At 48.8% G+C, this 16568-nt stretch overlaps 1 protein-coding gene across 19 annotated transcripts in view; it reads right to left on the reverse strand.

Annotated features, from left to right (window-relative positions):
- Positions 1-12333: 12333 nt before the first annotated feature.
- The window catches only part of RCAN1 (regulator of calcineurin 1), a 36698-nt gene continuing 32463 nt past the window's right edge, over positions 12334-16568 (reverse strand). For 2 of the 19 annotated variants that reach the window (XR_008839832.1, XR_008839849.1), the window contains exons 4-5: positions 15115-15509; positions 12334-14899 (exon numbers count right to left, since the gene is read on the reverse strand). Coding sequence is in view for 2 of the 19 variants with exons in the window: in XM_056484737.1 (XP_056340712.1) it covers positions 15349-15509 (161 nt within the window). In the remaining 17 variants the exon portion in view is untranslated. Of the gene's footprint in view, positions 15510-16568 lie in introns of all 19 variants that reach the window. The other 17 variants (XM_056484737.1, XM_056484812.1, XR_008839836.1 and 14 more) reach the window with 16 other exon arrangements.

Raw genomic sequence — 16568 nt, forward strand, 5'->3', positions numbered from 1 at the left:
CAGCTCCCACAGGCTGAGCAGAATCCTCTGGGGTCCAGGCAGAGGGAGGAAGGTGAGGCTCTGGATCCCCAGGAGCACAGAGAATCCCAGACTGGTTTGGGTTGGAAGGGACCTCACAGGTCATTCTGTCCCTCCCCTGCCATGGGGACACCTCCCAGTGTCCCAGTGTCCAGCCTGGCCTTGGATCCTCTCATCCCTGGAGGTTGGTTCATCCTCCCAGCATTTAAATGTTGAAATCCTGACCTGCTGATCTCCCCTGACAGGGTGACCCTTCAGCAAAAACATCCTTGAACCTTTGGATTTTCCTCCAACCCAAATCACAGAATCCAATCACCTCAGGGGGAATTCTATATCCCCATTTTCATCAGCAGATCCCAGAATCCCAAATCCTGAGGCTGGAAAATCCCTCCCAGCCCCTGCAGTGCCAGCTGTGCCCTGTCCCCACCTTGTCACCCTGAGTGCCACCTCCAGGTGCCACCTGCAGGGATGGGGACCCCAAACCTCCCTGGGCAGTTCCAACCCCTGAGCTCCCTTTCCATGGGGAAAGATCTCCCAGCACACCAAGAAGCAGAGAAGTTTTATGCTCGGAAATTTTCATGTCAGAAGAATGAAAGATCAAAGTTGCCCCAATGGTGCAGGAAAAGGGATCTGTCCAAACATCCTCTCCAAACTCAAATTTGCACCAAATCCCTGGGGAATGTCCATGCAAAAGGCAGGACCTCAAAAATACCCCCCAGTTCAGGAAATGAACCAAATCACAGGGCCAGGAAAAACTTCTGCCCTGAGAAGCAAAACTAAAAAAAGCTTTTGTGTTAATTGAGCTGAACCTTTCTGCCCACAGCACCCCCAGCACTGCCTCCCTTCTCAAGGAAGTTTTTCAGAGGCAGCAGCAGCCCTGAGTCATTTCTTTATCTCATTTCCTCCTCTTTAGAAGTGCCTGTGTTGTGGTGTGAGGCCCTGGTAAGTTTTCTCTCCAGCAGCCCCGTGTGTCTTCCTGCTGGGCTGGTTTTCCCCTGAGCAGCACCAGCTGGGAGCAGCACCAGCTCATTCCCAGTGTGATGTTTCTTCAAAAGGGAAGGAGGTAGAAAACTGACCCATCATGTAGTAATGCCATAACATGAAACTGCAAAACAATGCACGACAAAATACAGAATTATTGGTATTTTTAATCTTCAGCATTGCACTCAGTAAGCAATCTGCTGTTAATAATGTGCTGAAGGAATTCAGGGCTTGATTTGGAGAAGCTGCAGTGGAAGGAACAGGCTAGACACGTGGTTACAAGTAAAGGAAGGAGAAATGGCAAGAAAATGTGTTTGCAGGAGATGCAGTTATCATGCAGGATGAGTGGCTGAAAGTAGTGGTGATCAGGCCAGGAAGAGTTTTATATTACAGGCTTGGGAAATGATGTGGAAAGGTAAAAAAGCTCCTGCCCCATGGATTGCCAGGGCAGTGAGGGGCAGGAGAGCCCTGGATGTGCAGCTGCACCCCTGCAGCCTTCCCTGGAGAGATGCAGGGGTTTGCTCTGTCCTGAGCTCCTCATCCCTCCCTACCCCAACTTTCCATGGATTTCACCACGTTAGGAGGAGCAAATACACTCCAGGTGTGCTGTGAGTGAAAACCTCATTCATGGTCTTCAGGCTGAGAGGAATGTTGGATTTCTCTTTACAAACAAGCTGAGGGTCTGCTGGGAGATAAAACCAGCACTGAGAGAGAAAAGAAACAATGGGAAGGATTCCACTGATGGATGAATGGAAAAAAGAGATTTGCCTTTACAAATAAACTGTAGGTTTGCTGAGAAATGAAATTGGATATTGGAAGATGAAAGAAGCAACGGGGAAAACTATGAATTCTATAAGAATTAAAAATTAAAAGGGAGGGTTGTACATTAGAGGGAATCTCAGGTATCAGGGTTTGGGCAGTCTGTGCCTCTCAAGTACCTCAGCAATGGGGAAAGAGAGAGGGAAATTGGGATAAAAGGAGGCTGCACCCTCCAAAAATTGGAGAGATCCCAGGGGATGCCCCATGGCCTCTCCCTTTATTCCAATAAAGTAAAAGGACTCCTCTGTCCCCTTTTTGGACATGAACCTCTGGTGTTTGTGGGTTAATTTTCCTGACAAGGCAGAGCCAGAACTTTGGGAGCTGCTCCCAAAACACCTTCCCTTGCAGCAGCAGAGGAGGCAGGTGATGGGATTGGGAATTGTTTGGGTTGGGAGGGACCTCGAGGATCACCCAGTTCCACGGGTTGGGATTTCCACTGCCTCAGCCTGGCCTTGGACACTTGCAGGGGTGAGACAGGCACAGCTTCTCCCGGATTTCTGGGAGGGGTCCCCCACGGCAGGGCTGTGAGGTCCCCCCACCCCAATCCATCCTGGGACTCCCCAGGGCTCAGGGCTGTGCTTCCCCCCTGCTCACCTGTGTGCAAATTCCAGCATTGAAATCCTTACCTGGGAGCAGCTCCTGGCTGGGCAGAACAGTGAGTCCCTTCTCCCGGGAAATCCTTCTCTTCCTTCTCCAGGGCAGCACGGGGCGCTCGCTGGAGCTTCACTGAGGGTGGAAAACAGCTCCAAAACTGAGCCCCAAGCTGCCCCTCCTCAGCTCCTGCTGAAATAAAAACTCTCCCAGAGCTGCAGGAAGTGCTGATGATCACAAATTGATTTTGGAGCGATCATCTGCCCTGGGGAAGGACAGACAGACACAGACACACAGACAGAGCTCCCCGCAGTGCCTGGGGCTGCACTGCCCTCTGACACTCTGGCCCTGCCCAAAGGGAACGTTTTAGCTCCAAACTCACCCCATCCCACCCCTGCCAGGGCAGGAGCACCTTCCACTGTCCCAGGCTGCTGCAAACCCCATCCAGCCTGGCCTGGGACACTGCCAGGAATGGGGAAACAACTTCTCTGAGCTCCAGAGCTCCTTCCTTCTGCTGAGCTTTCTGCTGCACCTTGCACGAGCCATAAATGCGTTTTTATTTCTCTCTTTGGTGTCTGTAGAGGAAAAAGGGGCAGTACAGGGAGGGGCTGGGCTTTAGGGCTCTGCTGGAGATGTTGTGGATCATCAGAGCTCTGGGGGGAACTTGGAGAAGATTTCCAGTACCTGAAGGGGCTTCAGGAAAGATGGAGAGGAGCTTTGGACAAGGAGATGGAGTGACAGGACAGGAAGGAATTCGGTATCAGGGAGAAATTGTTCCCTGGGAGGGTGGGGAAGCCCTGGCACAGCTGTGGCTGCCCCTGGAATGTTCAGTTCCAGTTGGACACTGGGGCTGGAGCAATGGGACAGTGGGAGGTGTCCCTGCCATGGCTGGGGTGGGATTAAATGGGATTTGAGGTCCTCCCAACCCATTCCATTCTGGGTTCTGTGCCCTCTGGAGTGCCCACACACGAATGCTGGGGATGGACAGGAGCAGGCTCTGCCCCCAAAATCCTTCCCACCACATTCCCAGCCCTCAATCTCACCCAGGTCCTTCCTGCCCTTCCCTGCACATTTATCCTCACAGGGACTTTTTCCTCTCACCCCCCACATTTTCCTGACTTCAGGCATTTCTTTTCCTCCTGGGCAAACAAGTCATCCCAGTTTTTTTTTTTTAATTCCCTCCCTCTCAAAACAATAGGCAGGCACAGAATGAAACTTTCCCTCCTTAGCTCTGCTGCCCCACGTTCTGCTTCCAGCAAGGCTCTGGTGCTGAACTCGGGATTCTCATTGTCCCCTGGCCAGCAGGAAAGGCTGAACCTGCTCTGGATCTCTCAGGAATGAAAAAGCCACTGGTGCTGCCCATCCTGAGTTTGTTGTCTCAGTCACAACCCAGGGATGACACCAGCACAGGCAGGGGATGAGCTGAGCTTAATCACAGGTTTGTTAAAGAGTTGCACTTCATTACTGAGATGTTTTAATGAACTATTTGGCTCCCTCCATTTAAGAATTCCCAAACCTCTGCTGCCTCATGACTGAAAAGGAAACATCTCAGAAAGCAGGGTGCAGGTAAAGGGAAAGCTGAGGGTGAGAAGAGCTTCAGATCCACACAAAGACACTTTGGAAAATCCAAATTTACCACGGGAGAGCGGTGCTTCCATGGAAATCCCAAACTGCTGCAAACCCCACAGGATTTCTCAGAATCCCAAATCCCTGGGGCTGGAAAATCCCTCCCAGCCCAGGCAGTGCCAGCTGTCCCCATGCCCACCTTGTCACCCTGAGTGCCACCTCCAGGTGCCACCTGCAGGGATGGGGACCCCAAACCTCCCTGGGCAGTTCCAACCCCTGAGCTCCCTTTCCATGGGGAAATTCCTGCTGCTGCCCAACTGAGAGTAGGTTTGGGTTAGAAACTGGGAAGGAATCTTGCCTGTGAAGGTGGAGAGGCCCTGGCACAGAATTGCCAGAGCAGCTGTGGCTGCCCCTGGATCCCTGCAATGTTCAGTTCCAGGTTGGACACTGGAGCACCTGGGACAGTGGGAGGGGTCCCTGCCCTGCCAGGGGTGGCTCTGGGTGGGATTTAAGGTCCTTCCAACTCAAGCCATAACTCTGTGATTACTCAACCATGCCATTGCTAATACCATGACTAAAGGATTTACTAATTTTAAGCCTCCTTTGTTTGTTCCACACAAGGAAATGGAAAAGGTGCATTCCTGTTGATCAACCCCTCTGCCAGATATAGCACAATTATTCCTTTTGTTTGGAAAGTTCTGTTTCCAAACACCATCCATTAATCAAAGCCCATTCATGCAGCTCTTTTGCCATCCAAATATTTTCCAGCAGATCTCACCAAGGGGATGTTTTTTATCACCAGCTCCACTCCCATCAAGAAGCTCAGCATGGCATCACCTTTTAACCCAAATTAAAACTAATAAGTGGGATTCTTGTCCATTTGGGAGTTTTAACCACAGGGGTGCTCTGGGAATGAGGAGGGGCTGGGAGCTGGGGGAACACTTTAATCCTTTGCCTGGATTCCAGTGTTTGTTTGGAATTCTCCTCCACTCAGCTCTGCCCTAGCAAAGCTGAGCTCTAACAACCTCAGTGCTTCCCATCCTTCACTAAATGTAATAAAGCTTCTGATGGCAAATTAATGAAACACGTTGACAGCTGTGATTTAATTGTGGGGGAGGAGGGAACCTCTTGGAAAGAGTCAGAGAGGTGTCCCTCAAAGTGGAGCTTTCTAGGGCAAAGCAGTGGCTGGAAAACAAAACCTTTGTTTGCTTTACTGCACTTGAAGTCAAAATTCACCCCTTCTTTTTCCACATGACAGAAAAACGTTCCATGGGATTTTTTCCTTTTGAATCTCAGCCACAAATTCAGGTACAGAATTACATCAAATGGTTGGGTGTGAAAGGATCCTTAAATCCCATCCCATCCCATTATCCCATCCCATCCCAATATCCCATCCCATCCCATTTTCCCATCCCATTATCCCATCCCACCATCCACTGTCCCAGGCTGTTCCAGTCCCTGTCCAGTCCAGCTTTGCAGAGATGTCCATGGTCTGGGTGCAGTCAATAAACCAGGACACCAAACTGCTTAAAATTCCAAGCAACAAACATGAAATAATCAGGATATCAACACTTGTGTTTAATTAAAGCTGCCACATCCAAATTCTCCAGTGGGTTTGGATCACAGAATGGGATGGGTTTGGTTTGGGGTTGGCTTTTTAAAAACTGAGATCAACAATAAATTACCTGCAAATGTGGCTTTTACAGGGCCAAAGAATCATCAGAAAAGACCTTCAAAACCAGCCAGCATCACCCCAGGGCCACATGCAGACTCCTGAACACTCCCACAGACTCCAGACCTCCCTGTGGAGCTCACCCCAAGGAAAAACATCCTGGAAAATCCCATCTGCACCTCAGTGACCCCCAGCCCCACTCTGGAGAGCACAGAGCACCTCTGGGCCAGGCCTCATCAGCCACCCCTGGCCAGGAGTGTCAAACCAAGGCTGGTTTTCCTTTCAAGGTGTGCCAGCATTTCCCTCCATGCCCCAAACAGCCACTGGCCAACAAAGCAAATGCACCCAGGGCAGAGGCAGTGCAAATAATTGGGGAGTTTTCTCCAGTTCAAAAGGAGGAGGATTGCTTCCTCCCCAGCTCCACCCACAGCAAACCCAGCACAAAAAAACCTTCTGTTCTGTCTCCCAAAGAAAAATCCCCTGGCATTTCACTTTGATTGATAATAGGCAATAAACTGAGGCTGGAACAAAGTCAATGTATGGGGTTGGAGCACAGGGAGTCCAAGCACGGATCCCATTCCCTGTCCTGGGGCTGCCCAAGCACAGAGATCCTGGATCCAGCCCAGGGAGGAGCTGGAGCTGCTGCAGAGCCCAGAGGAGCAGCAGGATGAGCAGAGGGATGGAGCAGCTCTGCTGGGAGGAAAGGCTGGCACAGCTGGGATTGTTCACCTGCACAGGAGAAGCTTTGGGCTGAGCTCAGGGTGGCCTTGCAGGGCCTGAAGGAGCTGCAGGAAACATGGAGAGAGACAATTGCCAAGGCTGGAGGGACAGACACAGGGAATGGAGGGACAGACACAGGGAATGGAGGGACAGACACAGGGAATGGAGGGACAGGACACAGGGAATGGCTCCCACTGCCAGAGGGCAGGGCTGGGTGGGATCTTGGGAATTAGGAATTGTTCCCTGAGAGGGGCTGGGATGGAATTCCAAGATTTGCTGTGGCTGCCCCTGGATCCCTGGCAGTGCCCAAGGCCAGGCTGGACACTGGGGCTGGAGCAGCCTGGGACAGTGGGAGGTGTCCCTGCCATGGATGAGCTTTAAGGTCCTTCCCAACCCAAACCACTCCATGACTCCATGCTTATCCCTGGCCTGATGCTGAGATCCCTGCAGTGGGACCTCTCTCCATGGTTCCTGTCCCAATCCCTCTTTTCTGGTGCAGGATTTGCTGGGATTTTCCTTCTGGCAGCACTCATCCCATGGAGCACTGGGAAATGCAGAGCTTTGGGAGCAGGGTGTGCAGATGGCAGAGCCCTGGGGCAGCCAGGCTGGGATCATCAGGAATCTGGCATTCCCAGAGCCAGGATCCAGGCTGGGATCACCAGGAGTCTGGCATTCCCAGAGCCAGGATCCAGGCTGGGATCACCAGGAGTCTGGCATTCCCAGAGCCAGGATCCAGGATTCCAGCTGGAGCAGCACTGGGGTTTGTGGTGACTGGTGCTGAGTTTGGGTAACAGCACCAAAAACTGCATCAAATCCCTTCCCACACCCTGGGCAGGAGGCAGCAGCTCCCTGGAGTGTCCTTGGGATAAGAGGAGTTATCCCATGGGAATGGAGCACGCCCAGCCCTTCTGTGCCTCCCCTGCTCCCCAGCAGCCAGGCTGGGCAGTGCTGGAGCAGCTCTGGGGACTCAGCAGGGCAAATGCAGGAGTTCTGAGCTGAGGGAAACAAACCAAAGTTCCTGACACTGTCCCTGTTCCCAACTCCATCCCTGTTCCCAACACTGTCCCTGTTCCTGACTCCAACCCTGTTCCCAATTCCATCCCTGTTCTGACTCCATTGCTATTCCCAACTCCATCCCTGTTCCCAACTCCATCCCTGTTCCTAACTCCATCCCTGATCCCAATTCCATCCCTCATCCCAACACTGTCCTTATTCCCAATTCCACCCCTGTTCCTGCTCACTGCCACCAGAAAGGACTCGACTTCCCAGCACTCACATCAGTCCTGGCTGCCCTGGGGTCTCAGAAATGGATTTCCAGTAGGATTTCATCTCCAGAGTGTTCTGGTAAAGAGCTCTGGGAGTTTCCCTGTGCCAGGGAGCTGAGCCATGGGCTGGGCTGTTCCTGCTGCCCCCACCTGTGCTCAGGGATTTGTTCTTCCCAGCCCCTTTATCTCCCACAGCTGAGTGTCTCTGCTCTCACTGCAGCTCTTGAGACAGGTTTTTTCTGGAGCCTGATGCTTGCCAAGGAAAAGCATCACCGTGAGCTTTGGTGGATAATTAATCAGTGTTTGATTAGTCCTTCCCTCCTCCTCCTCCCAGCCCCCTCTGGAATCAATCTGTCCCATTCCAACACTTCTTCAGCTGCAGTTTTGGATCTCAAGAGCTGCAGAAACAAGCAGGGAACTCAAAAAGCTGCAAGGAAAGTTCTGTCCAGCCCAGTCAATTCTCAAATGTGTATTTGAGATGCTGTGTGTGAACCCTGTGCCTTGAGAGCAGGTGGAGGATGTGAGGAGCAGGCACAGGAACAGAATTCCTGGGGGAGGGAACTGCAGGATCCTCTGGATCTCACACTGAAGGTCAAAGCTCTGCCTGGCAGGACTGAGTGTCCTGGCTGGAGGCAGATGGGGCAGCTGTGAAAGGAGTTTTACTTCTTGTAAGGGAGGGAAAGAAGCCGAGAGGAAAAATCCGAGTTTTAATTGCATTTCCAGTCTGTGTAAGGCAGCTCTGGCTGAAACAAGGCACTGCCCAACATGTCCTATCCTGGTTTCTTAAAACACAGAATCCCCAGATCCTGAGGCTGGAAAAGCCCTCCAAGATCCAACCTGTGCCCCATGCCCACCGTGTCACCCTGAGTGCCACCTCCAGGTGCCACCTGCAGGGATGGGGACCCCAAACCTCCCTGGGCAGTTCCAACCCCTGAGCTCCCTTTCCATGGGGAAATTCCTGCTGCTGTCACCCTGAGCCTGCCCTGCCCAGCCTGAGGCCGTTTCCTCAAGGACTTTTCCAGAAGGGACACAGGGCTGCTGGACCCACCAGGAAAGTCTGGAACCCCTTTGGATGAGCCCCAGCTCTTCACTCTGAAGCCTCAGACAACGCTAAAAATCCACATTATATTGAAATCCTAACTAAAAACCACCCAACCAAAGCCCCAGGCAATTAGCTGAGTAACCCTCCCTTCTCCAGGAGCTCAGCTCTGGGAACTCTCTCCTTGCAGGATGGAAACTTTGACACGACTTTAATGACAGGGCAGCGATGCTCCGGCAGCTCCCAGGGGAGGTCAGGCAGCTCCCAGCCCAGCATTCCTGCACGTCCCAGCTCCTGCTGATTCAGGGAGAGCTGGAGCAGCCAGAATTTGTCCAGCAGATTAAAAAGCAGGTGCAGCACATGCTAATCCCTCTGCCAGATTGTGCTGTGTGGGAGAGGCATTCAGCAAGAACTTTCCATGCCTTGGCAGCACACGGAGCCATCCAGGCTCCCGCAGCCTTCCAGGGAAGGGACTGGCACAGTTCTGGGGAGGGTTGTGCTGCTGAGCAGGAAAAGCTGCTTTTTATGCAGTCCTGTGTTTTCCCACTTGAATAACATCAATAAATGGATCATTGCTTGATTTACAAAGGCTCAATCCAGCACGGGTCAGCTCCTAGAAAAGGTAAAAAAAAAATATCCATGCTGCCGTTAAAGGCAGTTAAGAGATCCCAGGATTGGGCTGGGATTCTCAGGATCATGTCCCACAGGCAGGGACACCTCCCACTGTCCCATTGCTCCAGCCCCAGTGTCCAACTGGAACTGAACATTCCAGGGGCAGCCACAGCTGTGCCAGGGCTTCCCCACCCTCCCAGGGAACAATTTCTCCCTGATACCGAATTCCTTCCTGTCCTGTCACTCCATCTCCTTGTCCAAAGCTCCTCTCCATCTTTCCTGAAGCCCCTTCAGGTACTGGAAATCTTCTCCAAGTTCCCCCCAGAGCTCTGATGATCCACAACATCTCCAGCAGAGCCCTAAACCCCAGCCCCTCCCTGTACTGCCCCTTTTTCCTCTACAGACACAAAAGAGAGAAATAAAAACGCATTTATGGCTCCTGCAAGGTGCAGCAGAAAGCTCAGCAGAAGGAAGGAGCTCTGGAGCTCAGAGAAGTTGTTTCCCCATTCCTGGCAGTGTCCCAGGCCAGGCTGGATGGGGTTTGCAGCAGCCTGGGACAGTGGAAGGTGCTCCTGCCCTGGCAGGGGTGGGATGGGGTGAGTTTGGAGCTAAAACGTTCCCTTTGGGCAGGGCCAGAGTGTCAGAGGGCAGTGCAGCCCCAGGCACTGCGGGGAGCTCTGTCTGTGTGTCTGTCTGTGTCTGTCTGTCCTTCCCCAGGGCAGCTGCTCACCCTGCCAGGGAGCAATTCCTGCCCAAAACCCCACCCAGCCCTGCCCTCCTTCAATTCAGAACCATTCCCCTTGTCCTGGCACTCTCTGCCCAGTACAAATCCCTTCTCTCTCCTTTCCAGAGCCCCCCTCAGGCTCTGGCAGGGGCTCTGAGGTCTCTCAGGAGTCACCTCTCCTCCAGGCTGAACCTCTTCCCATCAGGGAATTATTTGGATGAACTGGTCTGTAAATCCCACACACCCTGGGGATTAGGGTCACTTACACAGAGCCACAAGTGGCACCCAGAATTTCCCTTTTCCATCTGGAACCAAGCACTTTTCTCTGTGTGTGACCCCATGGGCTCCCTCGAAGCAAAGAGATTTACAAAGTGTGTAAAAGCAGTTTGCAAAGGTGGGATCATAAAATCATGGAATGGGGAGGGCTGGAAGGGATGTCAAAAATCTTTTCCACATCTTCTGTGGGGATGGGAGCCAGAGCTGGAGGCTGAGTGTGGAGTTGGTTTAATTCAGGATAAACCCATTGTTGGGTATTTGGCTCCACCTATGGGCACTTCCTCGTACCTCCGGAAATCTTGATTTAATCCCAGAATATTCAAATGGGAAGAGCCTTCAGGAGCATCCAGTGCCACCCCAGAGCATCAGCATCACCACAAGGGCCACATCCAGACTCCTCCTGGACATTCCAGAGACAGGGACTCCAGACCTCCCTGGGAAGTTCATCCCAGTGCAGGGAAACATTAAATTTAGTAAATCCTTTAGTCATGGCACGGTGGAGTAATCACAGAGTTATGGAATGGCTGAGTTGGAAGGACCTTAAATCCCACCCAGAGCCACCCCTGGCATGGCAGGGACCCCTCCCACTGTCCCAGGCTGCTCCAGTGTCCAACCTGGAACTGAACATTGCAGGGATCCAGGGGCAGCCACAGCTGCTCTGGCAATTCTGTGCCAGGGCCTCTCCACCTTCACAGGCAAGATTCCTTCCCAGTTTCTAACCCAAACCTACTCTCAGTTGGACACCATGAGGAATTTTTCCCCAGCTCCCTCAGCTCCCCCTCCCAGGATGTTTTCCAGCCCCTTCCCCAGCTCCAAAGAACTCCAAACAAAAGGAACTCCTGGCAGGAATGCACACACACACTTAACATGGCAAAGTCTGCAATGTGACAGTTCCCATTATCAATGGGAATTCTGTCAGGAAGATAAATCCAGCCCTGCCAGCACCATCCTGTCCCTGGTCATTGGAGTCACCTCTGTGCTCCTGCCTCACTCCCTGGAACATTAAAAACTTGGTTTTATTTGAAAGCTTAATGCCAAAATGTTCTTTACCAGTGTCCTGGGGAATGTCTGTATCTTTCCACATTCAATTATGAATTATTAAGGACTAATTCACTGGAAAATGTTTCTGAAGTGTGTTGGGCCAGGCAGGATAAAAGCAAAAATGAAGAACTTGTGTTCCCCAAGACAAGCCCAAAGCAGAATTTGAGCAGGCAGGTGATGATGCCAATGCTGGAATTGTTCAAAGATGCTTCAAAATGGTTCAGAGGGTTCCAGAGCTGCTGGAGTTCATTCCTTCCCCATCCCTGGCAAGTCTGGACCAAACAGGAACAACTGATCCAGTTTTAAATAGCAAAGTTACCACCCTTGGAGCTGCTCTGGAAAACAAAACTGATTAAAAACAAACTTTGGTCCTTTAGAGGTCGTTGCCTTCACCTTGAGAAGAAGGAAGGGCTTTAACTGAACACCAGAAATTCCTTTTGCCATCACAGGACTTCCAGCCCAAACCTCCATGTTTTCCTTAATTGCTTCTGCAACAAAAGGACTTAAAATTATCAGGTACAGCCATTTAAATATTGTGTATTTTCATATCCCAGGAGCTTCAGAAATCATGGGATCATGGAATGTTTTGGGATGCAGGGACCTTAAAGTTCATCTCATTGCACCTTCCACTGTCCCAACCTGACCCTGGACATTCCAGGGATGGGAAACCCACATCCTCTCTGGAAAAAAACCCAAATTATTATTCTTTTAATATAAATATTTAATGGATTATGGATGCACAGGGATTATCCTGGAGCAGGAAGATGTTGATACCTTTATTAGAACTTGAGGCACAGAAGAATGAGGTTTTCACTGGAATATTCCCCACTGGGTTTCACTCATGAGCAGATTCTCACATTTGGAGATCATGCAGTTCTCTGAAGGCTGGAAAGCTCTTCTGGGAATCAATTTATCAGGGCCCAGCACAACATTCTGCCCCTTGGGAAGCTGAAAATTCCCATTTTGGAGCTGAACTTTTGAGCGGTTCCATGCAGAAAACACCAGGACATTTACAAGAAGACAACAAAATATTTTAATTTCAATCTGCCCCGTGCTATACAAGTGTATAAAATACCAACTAAGCATCCATTGGAACATTACAAAAATAAAAGGACCAGAAAAAGCAAGCAGCACACTGGAGTCATGAGGACAGGAGGTGGCAGATCCAACCAGGAACACACTGTGAGCATTCCAAGATTTCCATGGTTCCCACCTCAGGTGTTACAATGACAAAAATCTGATTTATTGATGGCTTGAATGGAAAAGCAGCTCTGTAGGAAACAGCAGCAGCCACCTGGGTTTCTACTGCCAAACTCATGCTTTGATCTTCCATGGAAAAAGGACAGGACAGGAGTTATTCCCAATGTTTTAGTCTGAATGTGGTGAGACACAAAGTCCAGCAGCCATTGGAGAAACATGGAAAAGTCCTGGAAAGGCTTCAAGGCAGTTGTGGCAAACCTACAAAGATTTTCTCCACTTCATTCCTTTATTTTGGGTGGTGAATGCAGCATGTGGAGCCAGCTGAGGGTAACCCAAAATAATCTGATTTTCCTGTGTGTCCAGCTCCAGCAATCCATGGAATCAGCTCTTCCCAACAGCTCCCACTCAGACACCAGGAGCAGGCTTTGTTCCAGTTTCCAGGCAATAACAATCCAAGCTAGAGCAGAAAATTCAGTATATTCCTGCTCTCCAGGCCCAGATTTGTGTTCCAGTCAGCAATTCCAGGCCTTCCAGAACACCCAGTTTCCCTGCACCACAGCCTGGAATGGCTCCATTCTTCTCAAAACAAGTATTATTTAAAAAAACAACAAGGTGTGAACCAGGAATTTCTGTCAACATTTGCTTCAATCTCTTCTCAGACCAACTGTGGCAAAAGCAAACCAAGAGAGAGCCAGAGTTTGATTCCTAAAAACACCAAGAGAGGCTCAAACTTCCCTTTTCCAAGACCCCAAGTGCTATTTTCCATGGATAGCAATTCCCATCTCTTCCAAAAAAAAAATCCTGAATCCTGTTTCAAGGTGAGGATCTCCAGTTTACAAAACAGTAATAAAATATTTCTGCCATCTTTCTTCTTTGAAATTTGCATTTAGGAGCCTTTAAGCACAGCCATAAAAAAGCCCTAAAGCTTCTCCAACACATTCCCTGCCTAAATCAGAATTCCTTGGCATGAAGCATTTCATCCCAGCAAAGTTTGGATTTTTTTGGATATCCAAAGCCAAAAAAAGATCCAAGTGTGCAGCTTGGAGTAGGGATGGACAAGGAAAAGGCACTCCAGCTCTCCTCACTGCTTCCTGTGTGGAATTTTCCAATCCTTAGCAAATCTTTACTCACCAAAAATGCAGATTTTCATTTTTTTTTCACTGGAAAAATCTCCTTGCTCTGAATATGCACCATCAGCACTATTTGAGTCCTTTTTCCTCCCCAAGTCAAAGCTCCCAAACAAAACCTATTGAAGATATAAATTACCTAAACTTAAATAATTCAAAATCCATGTATTCCAACAACTCTCCTATTGCACGTTTTTTTCCATTGTTTTGCCAGGTAAAAACCTCTCTGCAGGAATTTCAAAGGTTAAAATTTTAAAAGCACAACTTCCAGAGCACCAAAAAGCAGGTGCTGGAGGAACTGGATCCTAGTGGAAAACAAGTGCCAATAAAACCAAATATAAATATATCATGTATGTACAGATCCAGGAGGAATTCTGGGATGCTGAGATAATAAACACTTGAAACAATTCCCAGATTTCCAAAAACTTGGGAGAAACTCTAGAAAAAAAAAAGCAAATTACTTTAGAAGACCAAGAAGAAACATGCACAAAAACTAGTGTAAGAAAAAGGGTTAAATTCCCCAAATTCCCATCATCTTTCCAACCCTGCAATCCCAAGGTTTTCCAAGTTGGAGGATTTATGGGAGCCACAAGAAGGAAAGCTGCTTTTCCCCCAAAAGAGCCCAGTTTGTCCTGTTTAATCCCAAAATGTCCCATTCTCCCAGCCTGTGCTCCCAGGGATCTGGGAATTCACTCAGCCAGACTGAGCTGGAATTCCTCACTTGGAGAAAACTGAACATGGAATTCTCCTCCTTTGGAGCAAACTGAGTATGGAATTCCTTCAGCTGGAGCAAACTGAGTTTGGAATTCCTCACTTGAAGAAAACTGAACATGGAATTCTCCTCCTTTGGAGCAAACTGAGTAAGGAATTCCTCCACTTGGAACAAACTGAGTATGGAATTCCTTCAGCTGGAGCAAACTGAGTTTGGAACTCCTCACTTGGAGAAAACTGAACATGGAATTCTCCTCCCCTGGAGCAAACTGAGTATGGAATTCCTTCACTTGAAGAAAACTGAACATGGAATTCTCCTCCTTTGGAGCAAACTGAGTTTGGAATTCCTCCACTTGGAACAAACTGAGTATGGAATTCCTTCAGCTGGAGCAAACTGAGTTTGGAATTCCTCACTTGAAGAAAACTGAACATGGAATTCCTTCACTTGGAGCAAACTGAGTTTGGAATTCCTCACTTGGAGCAAACTTAGATTGGAATTCCTTCACTTGGAACAAACTGAGTATGGAATTCCTTCAGCTGGAGCAAACTGAGTTTGGAATTCCTCACTTGGAGCAAACTTAGATTGGAATTCCTTCACTTGGAGCAAACTGAGTTTGGAATTCCTCCATTTGGAGCAAACTGAGTTTGGAATTCCTCCACTTGGAACAAACTGAGTATGGAATTCCTTCAGCTGGAGCAAACTGAGTTTGGAATTCCTCACTTGGAGCAAACTTAGATTGGAATTCCTTCACTTGGAGCAAACTGAGTTTGGAATTCCTCCATTTGGAGCAAACTGAGTTTGGAATTCCTTCAGCTGGAACAAACTGAGTTTGGAATTCCTTCACTTGGAGCAAACTGAGCTTGGAATTCTCCAGCAGCCACCTCCAGAGGCAGCAGCTGCTGTTCCCTGCTGGGTTTCTCCTGCACATCCTGGGAGAGCAGCAGCTCAGCTCAGCTCAGCTCAGCCAGGCCGGGCTCAGCTGGGCTCAGCTCAGGGGGGCGGGGCTGAAGTCCGGCCGGCGGGTCTGGATGATTTTGGGTTTGGGTTTCCTGCCCTGCTCCTGGTCACTGTCCTGGTCACTGTCACACACGTGAACCACCACGCTGGGGGTGGTGGCAGTGGCGGCGTGCAGCTCGTACTTGTCACCTGCAAGGGAAAAGAGGGAAATTCCTCAGGGGAGGGATGTGGGGACTCTGGAATGGGGTGGGGCATGGGAAATAATGGGATTGGGATATGGGAAATAATGGGATTGGGATATGGGAAATAATGGGATTGGGACATGGGAAATAATGGGATGTGGGACATGGGAAATAATGGGGTGGGACATGGGAAATAATGGGGTGGGACATGGGAAACAATGGGGTGGGACATGGGAAACAATGGGATTGGGACATGGGAAATAATGGGTTGGGACATGGGAAATAATGGGATTGGGACATGGGAAATAATGGGTTGGGACATGGGAAATGGAGTCTGACAGGGAAATGGATTTGACACGGAAATGGGGTTGGACATGGGAAATGGAGTTGGACACAGAAATGGATTTGACATGGAAATGGGGTTGGACATGGGAAATAATGGGGCTGGAACATGGCAAATAATGGGGATGGAACATGGGAAATAATGGGGATGGAACATGGGAAATAATGGGGCTGGAACATGGGAAATAATGGGGTGGGACATGGAAATGGGGTGGGACATGGAAATAATGGGGCAGTGAGAAGGGGTAAAAGGCAGCAAGTGGAGCATGATGGGTTTGACTGAGCACTGGTTTGAGTTGGATTTTCCAGAATATCAAAATTATTATGTGTAAAAATTTATATATATAAACTATAATATATAAAAATTGTAATATATGAAGTTCTAATATAAAAAAATCATAATATATCAAAATTATATAAAAATTATAATATATAAATATATAGAAATTATAATATAGAAAACTCATAATATATTAAAAGTATATAGAAATCGTAATATATCTCAAATATAATATATAAAATACATTAAAATAATAATACATAAAATTATTAAATGCAATAATTGTAACATAAAAATTATAATATGAAAAATTACATATAGAATTATAACATCTGAAAATTATACATTAAAATGATAATAAATAAGAAGTTATATATATAATAGGGTGTTAAAATTATATATAGAAAATTTTATTTAAAAATTATAATCTAAAATTATAAGCTA

The sequence above is a fragment of the Oenanthe melanoleuca genome, chromosome 1 (assembly GCF_029582105.1).
Source record: "Oenanthe melanoleuca isolate GR-GAL-2019-014 chromosome 1, OMel1.0, whole genome shotgun sequence".
In the NCBI taxonomy this organism is placed as follows: domain Eukaryota; kingdom Metazoa; phylum Chordata; class Aves; order Passeriformes; family Muscicapidae; genus Oenanthe; species Oenanthe melanoleuca.